Below are 25,907 nucleotides of genomic sequence, written 5' to 3'. Positions count from 1 at the left end.
TTTTATATATACTATCATTGACACATCAATTGCCCCAAAACCAAATCTCACGCATTGCCCCATTCTTAGGTTGGTAGGCCTGAGTGTGAACAAACGAACCACTCCATGCTGATGGTTTCGATAGGTTACCCTAACAGCTCTACAAGCTGTGCATAAGCTTACAATGTTAGTGATCGGTAAGATAGTTCAAGGTGTCCTTCTGTAAAAGCAAAGAACGTGATTTGGCTTGTCTAAATTACAGACGAGTTTTATAACTTAAAAGGAAAATAAAAGCCGCTTTCAAAAAATTCAGAGAAACGAAACTATTACAGGAACCATAAACAAGCAGTTGCCTGGTATCGAGAGTATAACATTGCTTGGAAAACGACAAACTGTATCAAGTCTCTTATATCTTTTGCGTATACATGTATAAGAAAGCGATGCAATAATAGAAACTGGAATCGCTTACTCGAGTGCAAGTACATAGTACTCAGTGTCGTATAGTGTCCCTATATGACACTGATAGTACTGATGTGAAAAGATATTTTGTTCAACTTGTCAGTTATCCGCGTCTTTAATTCAAGAGAAGACAACTCCCAATTAATAAACAATGCTGGTCAGAAATATCCCACCAGTACTTCTGGGTATGAAAGGAGTGAATAATCGTGACTACCAGCCAGGCAATAAGAGCAATAAGTGTCTCTTCTGACATCCGTCAGCCTGCTTGTGCAACTGGTTAGACTGCTGGTGCCCACAGCTTGCTGATGTGAACAACTTCGCAAGAGAACAGAATGAGTTTGTAGATTTACAACTTGTGTTGCTGTCTCAAAGGATCACAAATAGTGTTTTTTTTAAAACTTGACATGGATCTATATAATAGGTAGGAAGAGCCTAATAATTATATCCATGGTGGTGGTAGGCTGAATGATTATAATATTTCTACTGTAATTGAAAGAGAAGTAAAAGTCCAGTCCACCTGATTACACAACAGTTAGTAAAGACAAACTCACTAAAATGCTGAGCACTCGATCATTCTTGTGTCACAGAAAACAGTAACAACCTATAGTAGTTTACTTCGATCTGCTTTTCTTTTTAAAACACACAGAAACATGCAGCGTCAGGCACCTTGTCGTCATACACATGAGTGTAGCCTACTGTTATATAGCGATGAAATATAATTGTTTGTATCATATTTATTTACAGCTCACTCTCACATTTACATACACAAGATTGTTAGAGAAAAACAACTACGAATGCAACCAGCATACGCATTTTACGATAAAAAACAATGAACAATACAAAAAAATAATATAAGCGCGATTATATTTTATCTAAATAAAAGAATCTCAGCATAAATATTCTGTGTATTAGGCTCACTTGGCTATATATACAATCAGTTTGTTCTCTTATTGTTTATAAATACACCCATGGATGCCTCATGGTTTTTTCAGTTGCAATTATAGGGTTTGCTACTGCCTTCAATGTCTCTACCGTAGAAGAAGCTATCATTACGTAAAAAAACATGAAAACTATATTCCTCCATATATATATATATATTAATATCCTTCTTAACATTGCAGCTACTTTATGGCTCTCTTTTATTGATTGACAAATTGGAGTGATCAAAAAGGCTCACAATCGCCCTTCAAATAGCTCTGTTGACTTAAGTCAAATATATTTTAATCTATATTGTTTTATTCTAAAGAATGGTGAGGCAAATGTGTAAGCATATGTAATGTGAGTGACATCAACTCTTACCCCTACATGTGAGAACAACATTTTACTACATCTGTGATCAGTGTTACAATCAAAACCTGAAATAAAGTTTTTGCCAAATACTTGTAGAAAAAATGCCTGAAGAAATTAAATTATGACTAGCAAAAGTAAAACTGGACATAAGAATACACAAATATGCTTCACAAACTACTGAGTATAACTTTTGCACATTACCAAAAGAATTGCTACTTAAAAACTTGAGTGGCTCATAAAATTATGCAAAACCAATGTGAACTCATCATCATCAGTACAGTAGCGATCTCAAGAAAAGAGTAAAGAAGACAGAGGCTTATAAACAACAGTGACTCTGATTGGCTGATGTTTGAAGGAGGCGGCTTAAGACATTCTTCAAAGAAAGAATCTACTCGGCTCTCCTGGTATCTTACAGTGACATTATGAACCAGCCATTGCATGTAGTCTTAATCTAGTCAATCTAACAAATAAAACCATGAGAGGTTCTCTTAAAGAAATTTACAGTAACTAAAAAGATTGCAGCTACGAGCATGAAAGCGAAACAAGTTATCACGGGTAGCAAGCTTTGCGATAGCTGATAGCGTAGTGTCAGACATAATGAAAGAGATACACGGAAAGATATATCTTGTGACAAGTTTATTTACAATAAATCTCACAAAATGTAATCTATTTTAGCAGTTCTTATCACTATCCCATAAATTAATTAATTAGCACACAGAATTTAGCTAGGCGAGTAATTCCATGTTCTGACTCAAAGACTCAGACCAAATTCCGAGTGTACACACAAACAGTTATGCTTTTATGGTAGGAAGGTAAAGAAGAAACTCTAATAGCAGAATCTAAAAGCATTTAATGATGGTCTATAAAATACGTTTTTAAAATTAAACTAAAAAGGTCTAATATTGCCGTAAACTACCTATATGATGGTCACGCAAAACTGTTAAAAAAGGAAAAATAAACCTTGAAAAATTTCTTGTTTATGTTGAGCAGCTGCCAAACAAAATACTGGATAATATTGTTAAGCCTTACTTGTCCTCATACCTTCTCTGTTATTATGAGAGCCTTACCCATCCTCATACCTTCTCTGTTAGTATGAGAGCCTTACTTGTCCTCATACCTTGTCTGTTAATATGAGAGCCTTACCCGTCCTCATACCTTCTCTGTTAGTATGAGAGCCTTACTTGTCCTCATACCTTCTCTGTTAGTATGAGAGCCTTACCTGTCCTCATACTTTCTCTGTTAGTATGAGAGCCTTACCTGTCCTCATACCTTCTCTGTTAGTATGAGAGCCTTACCTCTCCTCATACCTTCTCTGTTAGTATGAGAGCCTTACCTGTCCTCATACTTTCTCTGTTAGTATGAGAGCCTTACCTGTCCTCATACCTTCTCTGTTAGTATGAGAGCCTTACCTCTCCTCATACCTTCTCTGTTAGTATGAGAGCCTTACCTCTCCTTATACCTTCTCTGTTAGTATAAGGCTAACGCCATTGGATCTTGCCTCATTAGCAACTGCTAGCATGAGACATTGAATAATGTAGCTGTACTTTGTCCATGCCAAAACTGATAACCTTACAAACTTCCTTTTGGATTATCATTCTGTAAGACAACAAATCATGCTTTATAGCTCAAAAGCATACAGAGTTGCTGCACGATGAGGCTTTACAATGACTTACAGTAAGATTTTAATCTTAATCTGACAAGCATTAAAATACAGTACTTTGCTCATTTTGAAGCCTCAATTTTAAATGTGTTGAGAGGAATGACAACTTCCAAAACGATGTAGGGACAAAGCTTTTCACATTTTCAAGCAAACAATGCTTGACTACAGCATCGTAGTTTGAACAGCGTTACCCTAAAAAGGCTAGTTTCTCAAAAAGGCAAATAAGTAATGGGGACATGACCAGTGCCTTTTACAACTACTTTTCTGCCTAGCATCAGTTATTTCTAATATTGGCCATGAGTAGCTGCACATGCTTCCAAGCAATAGTCACATGAAGACTACCATTAGGAACCCTAGGTTGCACTAAAAGGAGAATAAGTCGACAAAAATTGCAGTGGTTTGACAGCTTTGACAATATCCTTTTGCAAAAGCATTAATCTGGTATGGTAAAGAAATTGTTATGCGCCAGTTTTACCAGCAAGGGTAAACAGCATTATGCGTTCAACTTTCAATTTAATTTAAGCATTCTTTTCATAGTGTAATTTTTTTTTAGTTCGATACACCTTCGTTAAAGATACATCTGTCTATGACTATTACCTAATTACTTTTGATTTACATACGGCTAATGCAGTGTGCAACTGCTGAATGTAGAACAATGCTGTTCAATATATGTACTATAGCCTTACAATTTGCCCTACCATTCCGACCTTGGCACACAGTTTCATTAATAATAATATTTCATAGTTTATGTTCTGCTAGTAAGGTCATTACTCAGTGGATAAAATTTGCATTGTAGGCTGTATCTACATCCTGGTAACAGCACTGTTCTCTTCAAGGCACTACTCCAAAGAAGAGAACAACTGAAAAAAAGACATCTTTCTAATCTAATGTTAATAATTTACTCGCGTGTATTTCTATCTGATGGCTCTTACCTGTACCAAACCAACACACCTCTTACATTAATTGAACAAAATGGCAGCCAATGAGAAATCAAGCAAATAATGACCTAGAGGATGAGAGGTTTTATGTGATCAAATGGCAATATAATCAGTCTACTTTGTTTTGCCTGAGCCACAACAAAAACATGAAACCTATATCTCTGTACCGAAAAGGAAGAGAAGGAATCTACGCATTGTTAACACATCATATAATCCATAGTTATAGTAATCCAGCACAAGTTAAAGTAGTAACAATCAATAAAAACCAGTCATGGTCCTTTGATATATATGTATAAGTTAGCTAGATGAATGTTCCTTATATCTTGCCGGTGAATGTGCCAGCATCTCTTTGCTCATCCCATTTCTGGTGCTGCAATAAATGATATGATGTATATACTATATACTATGTAGTACATTGTATAGTAAATTTGTGAAAGTAAGAGAGGAATTTGGTAACGAAGAGTATGGAAAAGCATGGTAAGTAGCTGGTATGTTACAAACACATTGAAATGTTGCTGTGATGTGGTGCATATATACATTAACTTATGCTCTCACATAAAACCTACACTATGATAACCAATTTCAATTCAGTAACAAGTTTAAAGGTAAACTGACAGCGCACAAAATTAACACATACAAAATTATAAATTGGTTTTAGTACTATTTTCGCGTAGTTTTAAACAAATATTAGGTTTCATCAACATTTTAAAGTCGCGGGAATAGGCGGAGAGATTCTCACAACATTTGTCAATTATCGACCAGAAATAGCTGCAATGCCTTATGATTATATTAAAATTAAATACCTTGATTATAATAGTAGAGCATGCATTGATAGATTTCTAAAAGGTGACTTTTGAGAATAGTTAATGTTTAGCGTTTTTAAATTTTCAATTTGTGCAAAGGAGAAATCCGTGCAAGTGCAACCTACAGAATATGAGTTTGAGCCAATCGGTGTATTTTTATAATCACCACCCAAAACATAGACGACGTATAAATATGATATAGACAGTTTCCGACATCTGCACAAACAGCCTATTTACTGTATATAAAATCCCTGCTATAAAGCATTATAAGTAATGGTGAAAGTCCACCTTCAACTCCAGGTTTATCTCGAATGCTAGGGTCACGTCAGGGATCAAGTTTAGGGATCAAGTTTACCTTACCAACCAGGTTTCTCCCAAGACATAAAACGAATAACAAGCATGATGGCGAATGTGATGCTCACCCATTCCATAGGACAGAGGTTCTTATAAGCCCATTTGAAATACTCGCATGGGTCATGGTCATCCCCATACTTCTTATGACACCTGTGATAGTCCAGGTAGTTCTGGAAGCAATTCCTGTCATAAGAAATCCATTTCAACTTAAAGAGCCTCACAGGTGCAATACAATCAATTAGCATCATGTATTAAACTAGTAGTGGATCATACATAATTAACCCTAACATAACCACCACCTTTCTTCTTGTCATTGGATAAAGCTTGCTTTCAATGTATGCCATTGTAATTTCGATGTGTCTTGAAGTTCTCACTTGGAAAAGGTAGAGGTAAAGGTTAAGATATAACAGGTATAACATCTATGGTTTTCAATGGCAGTTATTGAAAGAGTTCCCTAGAGCCCTGACGATGTAACTCATGAATTTATCTCGCTTGTTTAACAATTATGAATTGATTACCTTGTCTGGTTTTGGTTAGGAAACCTGGCATCAAAAGGCACAGCTCCTTTCCAGCCGTCTTCTTCAGCAGCCATGCTCATTTCTGTAAATCAGACCAGTGTCTGTCTTACCATCAAGTTGTTTGAGCGAGTGAATGGTAACCGATGATAAAGTAATAAGTCACTCTATTACTAACAGATGCAAGAGGTACGATATCAGAAGATAAATAGCTTTACCAAGTAATAACTTTCTAAGCCTGGATTTATACCGAAACTAATTATCGATTTGCCGCCCTTGATTTGCTCTTCATGTAATGGGCTGACAGCCATACACTTTTACTGCATATATATTTCTCAATGTTTGTCTGTGTTTCTGTGTATTCGTGTATCTGTCGTTGTGTATGTCCAGCTATAGCAAATAAGATCTTGGAATTAAAATTCTATGTCCTGATGAACTTGAAATCACAGAGATTGCATCTGCAAGTTCTATAACCCAGAGCTCTACCACTGAGCTATACAAGGCATATTGATCGAAGACTATCCTATACTGTATAACATATGCACATGCTCAATGACGTATTATTGGGAACTCTATGAATTCTATTAACTCTATGAAACAAGATGCTTTTCTGCATTTTCGTGAACTTCTATTTCCGGCTTTTTGCGAGGTTCAATTGCTAAATCGCGGTTAAGGTCAATACTTTTCACGCAGACAATTGTATTAACTCCGTAGGCATGGCCTCTACAATCTCCCACTGTTCAGTCAGATAAAGACAGTACCATATCTCATTAGTACATTTCTACCAGTATCGCGAGGTGCCAGTAGCATCGTATTCAGAGTTTTGATGGATAGCTTCTGGTGAAACAGTTTATACACACACTTCTATGCAAGAATTGTTATTATCAATTCAACATTTTTTTTGTTTTATCATCGGTATTAATTGTACCATTACCGAATCATCCCGTATTGTAATCGTAGCAAAACCGACTTAATTTAGCTATTACTTGATAATTATTTCACATTTACATTTAAACCCTTTTATTTTGTTTCAATTTATTTGACCTGCACGAAACATTTTCCTCATGATATGAGGTTCGAAAGTAACAATGGCAAATGGTGTTATCTGTTAAATACAAATAAATTTTCTGTCCAAAAACTTTTTTATTACCCAGGCGTGTATATAACCCAAAATTTAAAAATTCGGCAGATCTCGAGTTCGTCGTGCAGCTAAAAAGTGACTTTTAATGCGGTTTTTGTATTGGGTAAATCAATTTGATAAACACAAGGAAAATTTAATCAATATTATAAGCTTCGCTGAGTTTCGAGCAATTTCACTCTTACCTATGTATGTGTGTATGTCAGACCGACTTTTGAATGGCTGAGCAGAAGCGCTCGGAAATTGGCACGTAGATTAGTAACTTCTCAGTGGAAGATCTAGAATTGATGTTAACTAAAACTTTTGATTGTTTTATAAATTAAGTCTCAATTAAATCTAAATTTGCTATGTGAAAATAATCGTCGTTAGCCATAATCTTGAACTCTTACAGATCTGCTTTGTAAGGATTAAAGATCATAAATTGTGCTAATTAGAGTGCTCTAATTTGGGGCTATTAAACTGTGGTAACTATTTACCAGTGCTAATCATTACCTTTTCATATAAACTGCTTATTGATATAAAACTCATCAGACATGAAAACATTACAAATATTGTATTTATTTCTTTTCCATCAAAGCGCTGCGTAGCTGAGGAAACAGCATTAAAGAACGCCATCGGCTAAAACGCCAATGTTTTTTGGCGCCGTCGGCAATACAACCATTAACAAAAGAATGAGAAAAGACAGTTCTAGTGAAAACCACAGAGCACAAAAAACAGTACTTCATTCTGTCAGGAATTATGATTCATGTACTACACAAAAAATGGATGGACGATAGTGGATGCGTCAAATGGATTACTGAAGTGAGGGCTTGTAGACAGATACTACAAAAAAGCATTAAATCCGAAAAAAAACATGTTATTCCAGAAGAGAATCCTGATGATGACAACTTTAATGGTGAAGAATGGGACAGTGTGTTTGATCCATCTCCTGTTAAATAGGATTATTAGTATTTTACTATTTTATTAATAAATCCCTATATGTCATATCATGTAATTTTTATTTGCGATAGTTTTTTGAAGTTGAATTTTGGTAGAACTCAAGTCATGAAAAATGCCACTGCCGTATATGTTGCGGATGAATTTTTAAGCTTGAAAAATCGTATCAAATTTGCGACTTACACGGTGGAATTTACGACATTTTGATAGCAATTTAGTGAAAGAAACAAAGTGATTAAAATAATAATGTTAATAATCTAGTTTAATAACAAATTTTAAACAATGGAATATCTTGACACTCACCACAAATCAGAAATTGGCTTAAATACTTGATTGGTTAAAACAAAACCAAATTTGAAAATTGATAGCTCTTTATTTTTTTTAAAGACCAATGCAATAACCAGTTTAACTAGTTGAGCAGCCCTTGAACAGCCACAAGCTATTTTATTTTTGAATGGTGGCAGTTTTGAACGTTAATAGTTTTTCTTTACTTTTGGGGACTTCACTGACTGCAACAGATGAACAACTTTTACCTCAAGAGAAAAATCGACTATTTACTATCATCTTTAAAAATGGTTTACAGATTTTACAGAGTTACAACAGTGATTTCATTTAATTTACAACAAACTTGCAGCAGTTTTTCATCTCTCTAGAATACAGTAATGATTAGCTTGAAATGTGTTTTAATTATTCCATAATTTATTATTACGAACATCGTTGTGGTTAAAACTAAAGCCTACCGACTTAAGATGTTTTCATTAAATTATGGGATAACCTAGGTTTAGCTCAGATTCAATACATAAACTAGCTTACAGACAAGTGCAATTTGAAAGTGATAAATGATATTATACAGGTAGTACAGCCCTGAAAAATGTTATAAAAATCCTTAAACAAAGTGCCCACAACATATATACTCAACCCGAATAACAGATAAACACTTATGAGATCAAACGTAACAATGATAAATTAGTGGGCATTCATTCCCAAAGATGTTGTCGGCTCGAATCAACTGAAAACCATTACTCGAGACTGTTATGAGGAAACACTTGCAGATGTATGGAAATATCACCGAAACAAGATACAAACAGGGACTGAAGCCTGACTACAATATATACACTCAAATACGCACTAACAAGATGACGCCCAAAACTTCAAATGATCCAATAATTGAAAAAGCAACTAGCAAATTAGAAAATAGAACAGCTCCATTGACTTTGCCGCTTTCCCAAGCACCTGCTGAGGATCTCTTTTCTGCTGCCGGTGGAGCTCTCTTTTCCTTGTGTCTGCAGGGACTCTTTCCCGCGTGCCTGCTAAGGCTCTCTTTTCCCAAACCTGTGGAGCTCTCTTTCTCTTGCGTCTGCAGGGCCTCTTTCCCAAGCGCCTGCTGAGACTCTCTTTCCCTTGCATCTGCAGAGCTTCTTTTCCCTGCCTATAGAGCCTCCTTCTCCATCATCAGCTGAGCCTCTTCTCCTTCACTATCTCAACTGCTGAATCTTTATATCTGGCATGACTCTCGTTTAGCTGTCGTGACTCACAACCACACGCGACTGATCAAAGAAAATGGATGACCGTTCGAGTAAGGCGTTAAATTTATTGGCTATTTTAACCTTTTGTTACTAATATCATTACTTTATATTATTTATCTCATTACTTTATTTTAATTGATTGACTCACGGAATAAAAAAGTATTTTTATTGGTAAATATCAGTAGTTTATACTAGCTTAACACTTTCACTAGTACCCGAATACACTTTCACTGAACCAGTAATAATCAAATTAGCTAACACAAGCGAAGCAAATGTGCATAAACTAAACATAGTCAAAATATACTATACGAAGCAATTTAACAGTGATGTGTGTAAATTCGGGTTAATTGTGTATAACATAAATTATTCCTAATCAACCATAATAGGACATTGGAACCCTAGCCGAAAGCAATCATATAACCAGTCGACTACGACTGAAATTTCACACAACTGACCATCTAAGAGAGGACCAGATTGACACTAAATTGATTGGTCGCATTCCGAACCAAAATATTTTTTGATAGTTAATAAGAGCCGTTGTCTTGCTGAATATTTAAAAAGTTATAACTTGGTGCCTTTTATTAAAGTACCTCCTTTAAATTAAGCAATTTTGTATAATTTCTCACTGCGTACAGAATACCTTAAAACTTCAGATAAACCCGTTCGTCGCTAAACTCGACAACTGCCAAACTCAAAACTAATGCTTAGGCCGTTGTCGACAATTCACCGGTGATGAAAGACTAAGATACACTAACAATAATGATCTAAGTATCACCATGAACGTAATGAATAATTTTGCCTGCAGCACTATTTTAGGCTTATGACTGTCATAAGTTTTTGATAAGGGATTCGAAACGGAAACGCTATATAGCCTTGACCTTTATTAGAAGCCTCTCGGTGGTAAAACGTTTTCTTTCGAATGAATGAAATCGTAATCTTTTTGAGCATAAATAGCTCCTTTGACTGAAACTTGAGCTCGAAGCTTCTAGTATGGCGGATGCAGCGGCCCGGTCGCAACAATACGAATACAAAGCTGTAAGTAATTGTTGGCTTAAATGCATAGTTTAAGTTCATTGCGACAGATCTTAGATTTGCTTTCAAGTGTTTAGCGGAGATTTCTATATTTCAAGGACTGTGAGTTTAGCACTAACACATTATTTGTACATTTTTCTTGTTTTTGCAATTTTATTTGCTGTTTTAGAACTCCAACCTTGTACTAACAGCTGATCGGTCGCTGATTACAAGGCGAGCTAAAGATGAGGCCACAGGAGAAGTGTTATCGCTTCAAGGGCATATCGAGGGAACGCGAATGGGGGATAAAGCTTTGCGAACCAAGCCAAATCTAATGACAGAAAAATCGGCCAAGTTAGATATTGATATTCAATAATAATAATAATAATAATAATAATAATAATAATAATAATAATAATAATTATATTAATTTACACTCATTACCCAAGTTTAACTTTGCCGTTATGACAAAACAACATTTTAATTTGTATTTTTGTTTTATTAGATAATAATAGTGAATTACGACAATTTATGAACGGAATCTCATTGCTGGGTTTTAGGCTTTTCTTTATTAATAAATTAACATCAATTAGTCAGTGTTCCAGGTTTTCTTAAACCTTGGCTCATACCTGTACCAGCAATTTATCTTTTCTGTCAACAGAGCCCTTCAATATTTATATTGCATTGCAAATTATGGAAATATTTGCAAGTATAATTTACAAAAGCAGCAGCTCGTGTTAGTGTCTGCTTGTTTATTTAGTTGTAAGATAAATTTATGTTGTATAAGGTGTGGAATGGCATGTAGTTCAGGTGAAATAAATAGAGTACTTACATCAGTTTGTTCAACTTTTTATGCTAGGCGTAAGAAGAGAGATGATGCTAGGTATGATATGGCTAAGATGAAAGGGCAAACACTGTTGTCTGAAGGTATAGAAGATATGGTAGGAATAATGTACAGGCCTAAAACTCCAGAAACCAGACAGACATATGAAGTTCTTCTCAGTGCTATTCAGGCATCTCTTGGAGATCAGGTGCGTTTATTTCCTGTTTTGTTTGTGGTACAGGTCTGCAGACGAGTTTACAATTTGATGATTTTTACAAATTCATATCCATTAAGTTCTAGTGCTCTTGACTTATTTTTGTCTGTTGTTCTGTCCACATCTATCTGGCCTCAGCTGTTTTTTATTGTCATTTTCTATTACTTATCCATTGTCATTTGTTACTGATACAATTTACTGTATAAATAAAACAGAGCATGATTGGCTAAACCTGATCATATACTTCGAATCTCCATGTCTAAATAGTTTATATAAATAATCTTGAATTGTTTGAAAACAATGTTTCTGTTTTGTTGCCTGCTAATTCCAAACTGATGCAAAAACTTCATCACCTTTTTCTGATTGCAAGGCATATCCTGTTTGTAATTTTTTAGCCAAGAGACATCCTCTGCGGGGCCGCAGATGAAATCCTGATGGTGCTTAAAAATGACAGGCTGAGAGATAAAGAGAGGAAGAAGGAAATAGAGAGCTTATTGGGCTCTGTAGCCGAGGAACGATTTGCTCTTCTTGTTAACCTTGGCAAAAAGATTACTGACTGGGGATCACATGAGGAACGAGTCCTTGCGGGTACAACTTTTTTTTTACACATGACTATTAGCATGACGCTGTATTCTCTATTTTGATCAACCCTTTGGTGGGAAATTTATTTTCAAAGTTCCTCCTCCTTTGGCAAATTAATTTTGACAAAGATATTGATATGTTTTACATTCACTATTTTGATCACAACTCAAAGATAAATATCCATGAATTCTTTAGTTGTTGTCCTGGTTGCCGTGGTTTTATTGATGAGTGAGTCTGAGAACATCAATCGTCAGAATCATCAAAACTCTGATGTGAAATGACAAATGTCTGAATCTGACCACCGTAAGGTGCTTTGCAACCTAATCTGAAAACTTTAAAACAACTCCAATGTTTTTCAGTTTTTTCTCAAAAATTTAAAAGCAACACCATCGAAACAAGTGGCGATTCTTTTAGTCTTAATGTTTTCTTGAAGTAGTCCTTTTTTTAACTCGGTCTGATATGTCGACACATGAAAACATGATACCAATTTAAAAAACATGCTGACGCTCGTGGCATTAATGTCGCTCTGCCTGTTGGAGAATGCTGCACCACGCCGCTCTTAAGGTCCGGCCACACGTAACGAATTATTCGTTCAATCTGACCGAATCCACGAATTTCACAGAATTCACAGATCTATTCTGCCGAATATCATAGATTCGTCTGAGCTGTGCATGCACACCGAATTCGTTACCGAAACGCGTTTAATTGGCTAACCAATTTTTTTAGCGAGCACGATTCTATTAGCTTTGACAAGTGATATAGTCCAAGACACGTACGACGACCCACAATAAAAGTTTGACCGCGATATGACTTGATACATACGATGCAACTGCCTACATGCGCTATTGTTGGTTCTCTCTCGTTGGTTCACCATGACAGGAACTTCTCATCGTGTATCCAGAATTTTTTTTAGATATTTTAGAAGTTATAAATTATTTCTTTTTCAATAATAATAATTTCTTTTTATGCAGCAAAAGCTCCGTCGCAAAAACAGTCGCTATCTCTAGCGCATATAGGCAGTTGCATCGTATGTATCAAGTCATATCGCAGTGATACTTTTATTGTGTGTCGTCGTACGTGTCTTGGACTATATCACTTGTCAAAGCTAATAGAATCGTGCTCGCTAAAAAAATTGGTTAGCCAATTAAACGCGTTTCGGTAACGAATTCGGTGTGCATGCACAGCTCAGACGAATCTATGATATTCGGCAGAATAGATCTGTGAATTCTGTGAAATTCGTGGATTCGGTCAGATTGAACGAATAATTCGTTACGTGTGGCCGGACCTTTAGCCATGCGCAAATGCTGTGCCAAGCTGCACTAGGCGGCGGCTCTGGTACGCAAAGCATGAATGCACAATAGCTGCTAGTGAGGCCCAAAACCCGATCATTCAAATGCCAGACAGACCAAAATGTGTGGGTTACCTATTTGGTAATGTTTGTCGTTACACCAAATTAAAAATCTGGTAAAAACCAGATGTTCTTTAGTTGCAATTCACTCGGATTGTTAGAACAGGTGCCGAGTGTGATTTATGCAGACAAAATGTTATATAAGAGAAAGATTTCATCGACTCTGCAATTTTTTAATGGCTAACTAAAGACTTCTGGAGCTTGAGACGCCTGAAAAATTAAATGTTACAGAAATCTTAAAACCAATTTATTCTGTCAATATTTGGGGTTTATTTTGAGGACAAGTATATTTTATTCACGCTAAAACTGTTATATCATCACCAGCCATTTGTTTTGATATGTCTGCACAATGACCAACATATGGGTCATTGTGCAGACATAGGGTGTTGGTCAGTACTATTGTGTTGGTTAGTACCGTTGTGTGGCAACTTCGCTTTCAAAACCATTGCCCAAGGAAACTAGTGATTAAGGTTGCTGAAGTCCTGGTAAATTATTACATTCTTGTTCTATACGATGGTATTAGTAGGAAAACCATATTATATTCGCTCTTCATAAGTTTTAAGAAAAAGGTTACTTGATAATATTCCATAATACTGGGTTCTTTTTATTTCATTTGGTCGATATTTACTTACCCCTGCAAAACAGCTACATGACTGCAGCTCATCATGTGGCTGTTCAAATAGTGTGGCATGGCAATGTTATACCTATTAAACTATTACTTTTGAGAATTGAGATTTATTATCCAAAACTGCTCAGGAACCTAGAGAACTTGGTTTTAAAACATTGGAGCGATACATGAACACGTTCCTTGCATAGAAACATAAAAGTAGGTTGTGATTTGTTGTTCATTTTTATACAGTCATGCCTCTACATACGAGCTTTATGTGTTCTGAGACTGAGTTCGTATGTCAAAGTGCTTGTACCTTAATGTGATATTTTCTATATAAGATAACTATATACAAATTAATCCGTTCCCATACTATGAAAAAAACCACCTAAAACAGGATATTACGATAGAAAAACGTGTCATTAATTGTTGTAATTCAGTACCTACACTTACAAAGCAACAAATACCTATTTGGTGGTTATTATCTGCAATAGAATGTAACATTACCATGTACAGTACTGTATTGAATTATTGGCTAACGGCGGTGTGAGAGATACTTGGACAGCAACATGTTCAGTACACTAGACTTTTGTGACGCTACGTAACATAACATAGACTTTGAATTTAATTTAAATGAATTTAGCCTACTAAATACACATTTTTAAAACTAAGTTTAAATATTTTACTAAACTTAATTTCAATTTTGTCTTCGCCTTAATTTTTATTATCTGTCTCCGGTTTTGTGCTTTTTGCCTCGCTTTCATTATATAATGTTTAGGTGACTTTTGTAAAACGTTTTTTCAAACCGATTCGACGAGAGCGACCGAACAATGATTTTGTCGAAAAGGGCCTTTTGCCTACTTGGCTATTAAGTAGCCATCAAGAACCGGCTCGTATGCATGTATCTCAAAGGTTTATCATATCTCAAAGGTTTATCATATCTCAATCGTATAGATTCCTTCAGAATGGCTCGCCAAAAAATTCAACTAGTTTGTCTACTCGCTAGTGATGTATTGTCTACTCGCTAGTGATATATTGTCTACTCACTAGTGATATATTGTCTACTCGCTAGTGATATATTGTCTACTTGCTAATGATATATTGTCTACTCGCTAGTGATGTATTGTCTACTCACTAGTGATATATTGTCTACTCGCTAGTGATGTATTGTCTACTCGCTAGTGATATATTGTCTACTCACTAGTGATATATTGTCTACTCGCTAGTGATATATTGTCTACTTGCTAATGATATATTGTCTACTCGCTAGTGATGTATTGTCTACTCACTAGTGATATATTGTCTACTCGCTAGTGATATATTGTCTACTCGCTAGTGATATATTGTCTACTCACTAGTGATATATTGTCTACTCACTAGTGATATATTGTCTACTCGCTAGTGATGTATTGTCTACTCGCTAGTGATATATTGTCTACTCGCTAGTGATATATTGTCTACTTGCTAGTGATATATTGTCTACTCGCTAGTGATGTATTGTCTACTTGCTAGTGATATATTGTCTACTCGCTAGTGATATATTGTCTACTCGCTAGTGATATATTGTCTACTCACTAGTGATATATTGTCTACTCGCTAGTGATGTATTGTCTACTCGCTAGTGATATATTGTTTACTCACTAGTGATATATTGTCTACTTGCTAGTGATATATTGTCTACTCGCTAGTGATATATTGTCTACTCGCTAGTGATATATTGTCTACTCACTAGTGATATATTGTCTACTCACTAGTGATATATTGTCTACTCGCTAGTGATGTATTGTCTACTCGCTAGTGATATATTGTCTACTCACTAGTGATATATTGTCTACTCGCTAGTGATATATTGTCTACTTGCTAGTGATATATTGTCTACTCACTAGTGATATATTGTCTACTCACTAGTGATATATTGTCTACTTGCTAGTGATATATTGTCTACTCGCTAGTGATATATTGTCTACTCACTAGTGATATATTGTCTACTTGCTAGTGATATATTGTCTACTCACTAGTGATATATTGTCTACTCGCTAGTGATATATTGTCTACTTGCTAGTTATATTTTGTCTACTTGCTAGTGATATATTGTCTACTCGCTAGTGATATATTGTCTACTTGCTAGTGATATATTGTCTACTTGATAGTGATGTATTGTCTACTCACTAGTGATATATTGTCTACTTGCTAGTGATATATTGTCTACTCGCTAGTGATATATTGTCTACTTGCTAGTGATATATTGTCTACTCACTAGTGATGTATTGTCTACTCGCTAGTGATATATTGTCTACTTGCTAGTGATATATTGTCTACTTGCTAGTGATATATTGTCTACTCACTAGTGATGTATTGTCTACTTGCTAGTGATATATTGTCTACTTGCTAGTGATATATTGTCTACTCGCTAGTGATATATTGTCTACTTGCTAGTGATATATTGTCTACTCGCTAGTGATATATTGTCTACTCGCTAGTGATATATTGTCTACTCGCTAGTGATATATTGTCTACTCGCTAGTGATATATTGTCTACTTGCTAGTGATATATTGTCTACTTGCTAGTGATATATTGTCTACTCGCTAGTGATATATTGTCTACTCGCTAGTGATGTATTGTCTACTTGCTAGTGATATATTGTCTACTCACTAGTGATATATTGTCTACTCGCTAGTGATATATTGTCTACTTGCTAGTTATATTTTGTCTACTTGCTAGTGATATATTGTCTACTCGCTAGTGATATATTGTCTACTTGCTAGTGATATATTGTCTACTTGATAGTGATGTATTGTCTACTCACTAGTGATATATTGTCTACTCGCTAGTGATATATTGTCTACTTGCTAGTGATATATTGTCTACTTGCTAGTGATATATTGTCTACTCACTAGTGATGTATTGTCTACTCGCTAGTGATATATTGTCTACTTGCTAGTGATATATTGTCTACTCGCTAGTGATATATTGTCTACTCGCTAGTGATATATTGTCTACTTGCTAGTGATATATTGTCTACTCACTAGTGATATATTGTCTACTCACTAGTGATATATTGTCTACTCGCTAGTGATATATTGTCTACTTGCTAGTGATATATTGTCTACTCACTAGTGATATATTGTCTACTCACTAGTGATATATTGTCTACTTGCTAGTGATATATTGTCTACTCACTAGTGATATATTGTCTACTCGCTAGTGATATATTGTCTACTTGCTAGTTATATTTTGTCTACTTGCTAGTGATATATTGTCTACTCGCTAGTGATATATTGTCTACTTGCTAGTGATATATTGTCTACTTGATAGTGATGTATTGTCTACTCACTAGTGATGTATTGTCTACTCACTAGTGATATATTGTCTACTCACTAGTGATATATTGTCTACTCGCTAGTGATATATTGTCTACTCGCTAGTGATATATTGTCTACTCGCTAGTGATATATTGTCTACTCGCTAGTGATATATTGTCTACTCGCTAGTGATATATTGTCTACTTGCTAGTGATATATTGTCTACTCGCTAGTGATATATTGTCTACTCGCTAGTGATATATTGTCTACTTGCTAGTGATATATTGTCTACTCACTAGTGATATATTGTCTACTCACTAGTGATATATTGTCTACTTGCTAGTGATATATTGTCTACTCACTAGTGATATATTGTCTACTCGCTAGTGATATATTGTCTACTTGCTAGTTATATTTTGTCTACTTGCTAGTGATATATTGTCTACTCGCTAGTGATATATTGTCTACTTGCTAGTGATATATTGTCTACTTGATAGTGATGTATTGTCTACTCACTAGTGATATATTGTCTACTCGCTAGTGATATATTGTCTACTTGCTAGTGATATATTGTCTACTTGCTAGTGATATATTGTCTACTCACTAGTGATGTATTGTCTACTCGCTAGTGATATATTGTCTACTTGCTAGTGATATATTGTCTACTCGCTAGTGATATATTGTCTACTTGCTAGTGATATATTGTCTACTCGCTAGTGATATATTGTCTACTCGCTAGTGATATATTGTCTACTCGCTAGTGATATATTGTCTACTCGCTAGTGATATATTGTCTACTTGCTAGTGATATATTGTCTACTTGCTAGTGATATATTGTCTACTTGCTAGTGATATATTGTCTACTCGCTAGTGATATATTGTCTACTCGCTAGTGATATATTGTCTACTCGCTAGTGATATATTGTCTACTCGCTAGTGATATATTGTCTACTCGCTAGTGATATATTGTCTACTTGCTAGTGATATATTGTCTACTTGCTAGTGATGTATTGTCTACTCACTAGTGATGTATTGTCTACTCACTAGTGATATATTGTCTACTTGCTAGTGATATATTGTCTACTCGCTAGTGATATATTGTCTACTCGCTAGTGATATATTGTCTACTCGCTAGTGATATATTGTCTACTCGCTAGTGATATATTGTCTACTCGCTAGTGATATATTGTCTACTCGCTAGTGATATATTGTCTACTCGCTAGTGATATATTGTCTACTTGCTAGTGATATATTGTCTACTTGCTAGTGATGTATTGTCTACTCACTAGTGATGTATTGTCTACTCACTAGTGATATATTGTCTACTCACTAGTGATATATTGTCTACTCACTAGTGATATATTGTCTACTTGCTAGTGATATATTGTCTACTAGCTAGTGATATATTGTCTACTCGCTAGTGATATATTGTCTACTTGCTAGTGATATATTGTCTACTCACTAGTGATATATTGTCTACTCGCTAGTGATATATTGTCTACTTGCTAGTTATATTTTGTCTACTTGCTAGTGATATATTGTCTACTCGCTAGTGATATATTGTCTACTCACTAGTGATATATTGTCTACTCACTAGTGATATATTGTCTACTCACTAGTGATATATTGTCTACTCACTAGTGATATATTGTCTACTCGCTAGTGATATATTGTCTACTCGCTAGTGATATATTGTCTACTCGCTAGTGATATATTGTCTACTCGCTAGTGATGTATTGTCTACTCACTAGTGATATATTGTCTACTCACTAGTGATATATTGTCTACTCACTAGTGATATATTGTCTACTCGCTAGTGATATATTGTCTACTCGCTAGTGATATATTGTCTACTCGCTAGTGATATATTGTCTACTTGCTAGTGATATATTGTCTACTTGCTAGTGATGTATTGTCTACTCACTAGTGATGTATTGTCTACTCACTAGTGATATATTGTCTACTTGCTAGTGATATATTGTCTACTCGCTAGTGATATATTGTCTACTCGCTAGTGATATATTGTCTACTCGCTAGTGATATATTGTCTACTCGCTAGTGATATATTGTCTACTCGCTAGTGATATATTGTCTACTCGCTAGTGATATATTGTCTACTTGCTAGTGATATATTGTCTACTCGCTAGTGATATATTGTCTACTCGCTAGTGATATATTGTCTACTTGCTAGTGATGTATTGTCTACTCACTAGTGATGTATTGTCTACTCACTAGTGATATATTGTCTACTCACTAGTGATATATTGTCTACTCGCTAGTGATATATTGTCTACTCGCTAGTGATATATTGTCTACTCGCTAGTGATGTATTGTCTACTCACTAGTGATATATTGTCTACTCACTAGTGATATATTGTCTACTCGCTAGTGATATATTGTCTACTCGCTAGTGATATATTGTCTACTCGCTAGTGATATATTGTCTACTCGCTAGTGATATATTGTCTACTTGCTAGTGATATATTGTCTACTTGCTAGTGATGTATTGTCTACTCACTAGTGATGTATTGTCTACTCACTAGTGATATATTGTCTACTCGCTAGTGATATATTGTCTACTTGCTAGTGATATATTGTCTACTTGCTAGTGATGTATTGTCTACTCACTAGTGATGTATTGTCTACTCACTAGTGATATATTGTCTACTTGCTAGTGATATATTGTCTACTCACTAGTGATATATTGTCTACTCGCTAGTGATATATTGTCTACTCGCTAGTTATATATTGTCTACTTGCTAGTGATATATTGTCTACTCGCTAGTGATATATTGTCTACTCGTTAGTGATGTATTGTCTACTCGCTAGTGATATATTGTCTACTTAGCTCTTATAGATGTTGTTCACATGGACAGCCTGATGCAACTTCAACCGAATATGCTGAAACCAGTTTAGCACCACAGAAAGATACTAGTGTTCTATTTTAGTCCTGCATGTTTTCAACAAACATCTATGTTTGGTAGATGAGGCGATGGAGACAATTGGGGTAAATGTTCAGTTTGACGAATCGGATGAGGATGGAGACAATGAGGACATCTATGGTGAGGAGCGTGCTCAGGAGGAAGACGACTCTGATGCTGTGAGCTCAGATGAAGAGAGAGAGGCTCAAAGACGTGCAATTCAAGCTGATGGAGTGAGTGTGATGACAGCTTAAGATTAATCGAGGGAAGCAATTGACAACTAGTATTAGCAGTTATCATTCAGTTTGCTGTTCAAGATTGAATCGTCTTTCAGATCTCCTACAAGTTAATGGTGCCTGTGTGAATGTACAACTGAAATGTTAATGGTGCCTGTGTGAATGTACAACTGAAATGTTGAGCACAAAATTTTGTGACTCCAAAAATAGACTGAATATGGTTGATTGAAGTATTTTGAAACTCAAACAAGTATTTTGCTAACAGTTGTACGAAATATCCATGACAGGTGTACACTTTAGCCAGTTACAAGACAACTGCTTCCTTCAAATCGCTTGCCATTTTGTAATTTCACATACAAGGATCTAGTTTAGGATTAACTTACAGCATCTTAATGTTACATCTATTTATACCAATATAATCAAGATGTTACATCTATTTATACCAATATAATCATGATGTTACATCTATTTATACTAGTGTAATCATGATGTTACATCTATTTATACCAATATAATCATGATGTTACATCTATTTATACTAGTGTAATCATGATGTTACATCTATTTATACCAATATAATCATGATGTTACATCTATTTATACTAGTGTAATCATGATGTTACATCTATTTATACAAATGTAATCATGATGTTTTACATTTTAACATGGATTTTGATGTTAGAAAATAAAACAACTAGTTTTCGAGACAAAAACACTTGTGATGCTCCAAACTCTGACGGGGTGTCAGACAGTCTTTTTTTGGACAACACAGATCTATAAATTGTGCTATCAGTGCTGATGATTAGCTAATGCATGAATGGGAGACAAAAGCACTTTTAGGCCACTATTATTGAACACTTTCGTCTGTTTAGTCACTAATTTATGTTGTCATGGTTACCCGACATGGCAGATAATTACAACGCGATGCTGAAGCGGATTCCACAAATTCTGACAAAGTCTGCCGCCCTATTCACCTTTCGAACAGTAGTTATAGAATTACACTGATCAACTTGTGGAGTGTGCTAGCAACAGATTCTTCCTTAACACAAATAGGAAATTTAAAAACTTGTCTGTAAAAGTTTGTTATTCTCGGAAAGCATAACTTTATGATATGGTTTTTGTGAATATGGATTTCAAATGGCCAATTTTTAGATAATCTAGTTGAAAAAGTGAGCAATTTTAATAGAATTATATAGTATGGCAGCTGTTTCCACTCGATAATTTGCAAAGATAGCGAGCTTCTTTCTGTCCATTTTAACGACAAGAATACGTCGATAAAACTTCTAACACTTGACAACAGCCTTCGTTTATTGATCATTCTGTTTATTCAGTTTCCTACACACAATGTTCATTTATGTGTCATTTGCTATAGTTTTATATGATGTATTTGTTTTAGTGCTATTATGTAATTACCAGAATTATTGATCAGTAAGTTTTTTAGCTGTAGAATGACTTACATAAACAAAATATCATGTATTTCCTTCAATATACAACTGCTTGGATATGTAAAGCTAATATAAAAACGGGTTAAATTTAGATTTTGAGGTTTAATTGGACTAACTTAACTTTAATTAGACACAAACTTCCGTGTTCTACAGTTGTCAGCTGATCAAAGTGGGAAATCCACAGGTGACCTGCAGCCCCGTGAGATAGACGCTTTCTGGCTCCAGCGGCATCTTAGGCAGTATTTTGAAGACCCGATGGTTGCGCAGTCGAAAGCTTCTGAGGTGCTGCATGCGCTAAAAACGGCTCTAGATTCTCGTGAAGTAGAGGGAAAGTTGCTGCACTTACTTGGTCCAGCTTGTTTCACTTTCATCAAAACCCTCCGACAACACAGGAATATGAGTGAGTGCTGGGTGATGATATATCAAGTCTTATCAAGTCCGACATAACAACATTTACAAAGTGTTTTTCATCTATCATCTCTGGTATATTTATAGGAACAGCTCATTTGATGTCTGTGGTCATCTCTCGTATATTCACATGGAGCAACTCATAGATGTCTGTTGTCATATCTCGTATATTCACAAGGAGTAACTCATTGATGTCTGTTGTCATATTTGGTATATTTACAAGGAGCAGCTCATTTGTCAGTTGTCATCTCTTGTATATTCACAAGGAGCAGCTCATTTGTCAGTTGTCATCTCTCGTATATTCACAAGGTGTAACTCATTTGTCAGTTGTCATCTCTCGTATATTCACACGGAGCAGCTCATTTGCTCACATTTTAGTTCTCTACTGCACACTACTCGCTCAGTCTCAAAATGATGAAGAGAGGCAGCAGATTGAGTCTGATATGATCGCTGACCCTGAGCTCACAGAATATCTAAAGCAGCTTGAGGGAGCTGATGGAGAAGGCAAGGGTCTTGGTGCTGCTGGTTCTGCGAGGCTCAAGTCGAAGGATGAAGGCGCATCTATGGATACCTCTGAATCTACACGGGTGAGTTGTGCTCTCCTTCCTGTAGACTTTTTTGTATGCAATGTCTAACCTACATCTAGTCATTCTCTTGTAAGTCAGTTGTGGCTCACAAAATGATACTTATGTGCTCTTGTGTCTAGGATGATGTTGGCCATGTCAACAACCTTGACCTGGAGGACTTGAGTTTTGCCCAAGGCAGCCATTTTATGGCTAACAAGACGTGCCAGCTACCCAATGGATCCTACAGGAAGCAAAAGAAAGGCTATGAAGAGGTCCTTGTTCCAGCTCTGAAGATGAAACCCTTTGAGGAAGGAGAGGTAAGAATGATCACTTGTTTCCATTGTTGGCTCGTGGAACAGTTTCATGAAAAAGTTTGATTTATTCTGCATAAGGAAGCATTTGTCTACTTGTTACTGATTTACAGTTTCAATTATTTTTATCAGTTTCTTTTTCGCTGAATTCGTTGGTCAGTTCAGTCAAGGCCATGAAATGGTTTCACTATATTAGTCTCAAAGCTTGTGTGTGTGATTCAGTTTGTCCAGCTATAGCTCTTAAAATTTAAGAATGAAATATCTGTTTCATGCTGGATTTGATCTCGGAACCTCTCGTTCACAAGGCAAATAACTTACCAATTAAGCTACGCGAGTTTGGTAGATTCATTGGGCGATATATGTCACTATGTGGGTAAAAATTCGCATACCGCTCTGTGCAGCGCAATGTCCTTTTATGCTTGCTCTCACAGCTATTATTAGTAAGTACTCAAAGTACTAGCTTACTCAAATTAGCCATTGGCAATGTGCCAGGCTGATGGCAAGTGGCAGGCAACTACATTACCTGTCACTGTTTATAAGCTGATTTTTAATACTCTTGCAACGTCGGGCATTCCACTAGTATATATATAAATATATATATAATATGTATATATTACATATAATATATATTATAGGGTAGAACTGATTATATAAATATATATAATCAGTTCTACCCTATAATATATATATAGAATATATATTATAGAATATATATACATATTCAGTTCTACTTTATATATATGTTTTTTTGCGTATAAATAAACAAGAATTTGCTTGCATTTCTTTTAGAGTCTGATGCCGATAAGCAAGCTGCCAAAATATGCTCAGCCAGCTTTTAGTGGCTTCGATTCGCTCAACAGGATACAGAGTCGTCTGCAAAAGGCTGCTTTGGATAGTGATGAGAACCTTCTGCTCTGTGCACCAACAGTATGTTTAATATCATCCGCTCTGAATATGTTAATATAGGGTTCTTTTATTAGGGCTTTTAAGATGGACAGATGTACTTACATCTAATAGTCCACAAGTTACTCATCTACATCTACTCGTACATTATCAGAAAAAGTGACCTAAAACTTTAAAAATTTTAAATTCTGTTTATTGTTCCATGATATATTGACAATTTTTGTGACATCTCCTTGGGATGCATACACATGTGACAAAAGGACAACATGGTCGTCATAAGACACTAATAAACTCTGTAGCACAGCATGATGTGACACTCTATGGTTACTGACTTGTAGGAATATAGTTATATACTGTTTTGGTGTTTAGTATACTTCATCTCTTAGCTTGTCTCTCCTCAGTCATATTGTAATAATAAATATGACACTACTGACTGTTTTCAGATTATTCTTCCTGTTTGTGAAGCTTTGGGTAACTTTTGCCTTCTTTCAATGTAGGCGGCGTTTTTCCTAGAGGCCTATTTGAAATGGCATATGTTAGTAGCACCAGTAAAGTATTATACCAGTAACCTGCATAGGTATTATAGTACTTCATTCCTGAAGTGATTTAAGTACAACATTGTTTAGTTGATGTATGGAAATTAACACCTTGTGGACCATTATTAAATTAAAAAACATTTAATTCAAATACAATTGCGTCAATATACAGATGCTGCAGTCAATAAAATTGCATCAATACAGACGGTTCCCAACCTACGAACGCGTTACGTTCCAAACGATTGATCGTAAGGTGAATTTGTTCGTAAGTTGCTTCAGTGCTATATTTTGTATTATAATTTATGTTTAAGGCCTATATAAGTATATTGAAGGTTTATATAAGTATGTTTAAGGCTTGTATAATTAACCTGTATTGGTTTGTACTGAAAAAAATATTTAATAAAATGGAAATAATACTTTGGTGGACGCCGGGCCATGACACTGCATTTCTTATTTATTGTATGTCTTGTCCTTTCTATTATATTGTTGTTTTAATCGTTATGCTATCACTTATCGTTGTTGTCTTATTTTTTGTATGTGTTGTCCATTTATTATATCGTTGTTTCACTCGTTATGCTATTGTTATATCTGATATACCGTCATAACACTATCACTTATCGTCACTTAGATCGTTGTCATACCAACGTGCTAGCGGTCCTATTCATTCACCTTGTTAGCCGGTGTTCTTACCGTTTGCCGTTAGCCGGAACGGTTGATATTATTGTACTATATAAATGAGTGCGCTCATTTATTAGTTGAGCAGAGCAGATAGCCGTATGCTCCTCGGCTGGTGAAATTTCCTTCGCTAATTAAAAGCTGAATGAAACTACAGGCACTCTCTTATCTTTATTTATTAGTAGAGATCTTGCCAAGTAAAGGCCGGCAAATCTCTTTACAATACGTATGTAAAGTTCAAACAAAGTTCAAACAAATAATTCGAAAGTTAATCGAGTTACGAACAACGTACATGCGTTTGTATGTACCGTTGTTCGTAACTTGAATGTTCGTAAGTAGGGAACCGTCTGTATACAGATG

The 25,907-nt window shown here is 35.5% G+C and overlaps 2 protein-coding genes across 2 annotated transcripts in view; one reads left to right on the top strand and one right to left on the bottom strand.

Annotated features, from left to right (window-relative positions):
• Positions 1-4,390: 4,390 nt before the first annotated feature.
• On the bottom strand, positions 4,391-10,373 carry LOC137404327 (uncharacterized). Its single transcript, XM_068090523.1, has 4 exons — positions 10,239-10,373; positions 6,002-6,083; positions 5,552-5,666; positions 4,391-4,696 (listed from the first exon to the last, which is right to left on the bottom strand). The coding sequence occupies exons 2-4, from the start codon at positions 6,079-6,081 to the stop codon at positions 4,643-4,645; spliced, it is 249 nt and encodes an 82-aa protein (XP_067946624.1). The 5' UTR covers positions 6,082-6,083; positions 10,239-10,373; the 3' UTR covers positions 4,391-4,642.
• A 124-nt stretch (positions 10,374-10,497) lies between these two features.
• Positions 10,498-25,907, top strand: part of LOC137385481 (U5 small nuclear ribonucleoprotein 200 kDa helicase-like) — a 70,039-nt gene continuing 54,629 nt past the window's right edge. The window contains exons 1-9 of the mRNA XM_068071949.1: positions 10,498-10,633; positions 10,800-10,963; positions 11,469-11,640; positions 12,042-12,234; positions 20,531-20,700; positions 22,302-22,548; positions 22,935-23,143; positions 23,263-23,439; positions 24,223-24,360. Of these exons, the coding sequence (XP_067928050.1) occupies positions 10,589-10,633; positions 10,800-10,963; positions 11,469-11,640; positions 12,042-12,234; positions 20,531-20,700; positions 22,302-22,548; positions 22,935-23,143; positions 23,263-23,439; positions 24,223-24,360 (1,515 nt within the window). The 5' untranslated portion in view covers positions 10,498-10,588. The remainder of the gene's footprint in view (positions 10,634-10,799; positions 10,964-11,468; positions 11,641-12,041; positions 12,235-20,530; positions 20,701-22,301; positions 22,549-22,934; positions 23,144-23,262; positions 23,440-24,222; positions 24,361-25,907) is intronic.

The sequence above is a fragment of the Watersipora subatra genome, chromosome 1, assembly GCF_963576615.1.
Source record: "Watersipora subatra chromosome 1, tzWatSuba1.1, whole genome shotgun sequence".
Classification (NCBI taxonomy): domain Eukaryota; kingdom Metazoa; phylum Bryozoa; class Gymnolaemata; order Cheilostomatida; family Watersiporidae; genus Watersipora; species Watersipora subatra.
The sequence above is the reverse complement of the archived record's forward strand: the minus strand, read 5'-3'. Positions and strand labels throughout refer to the sequence as shown.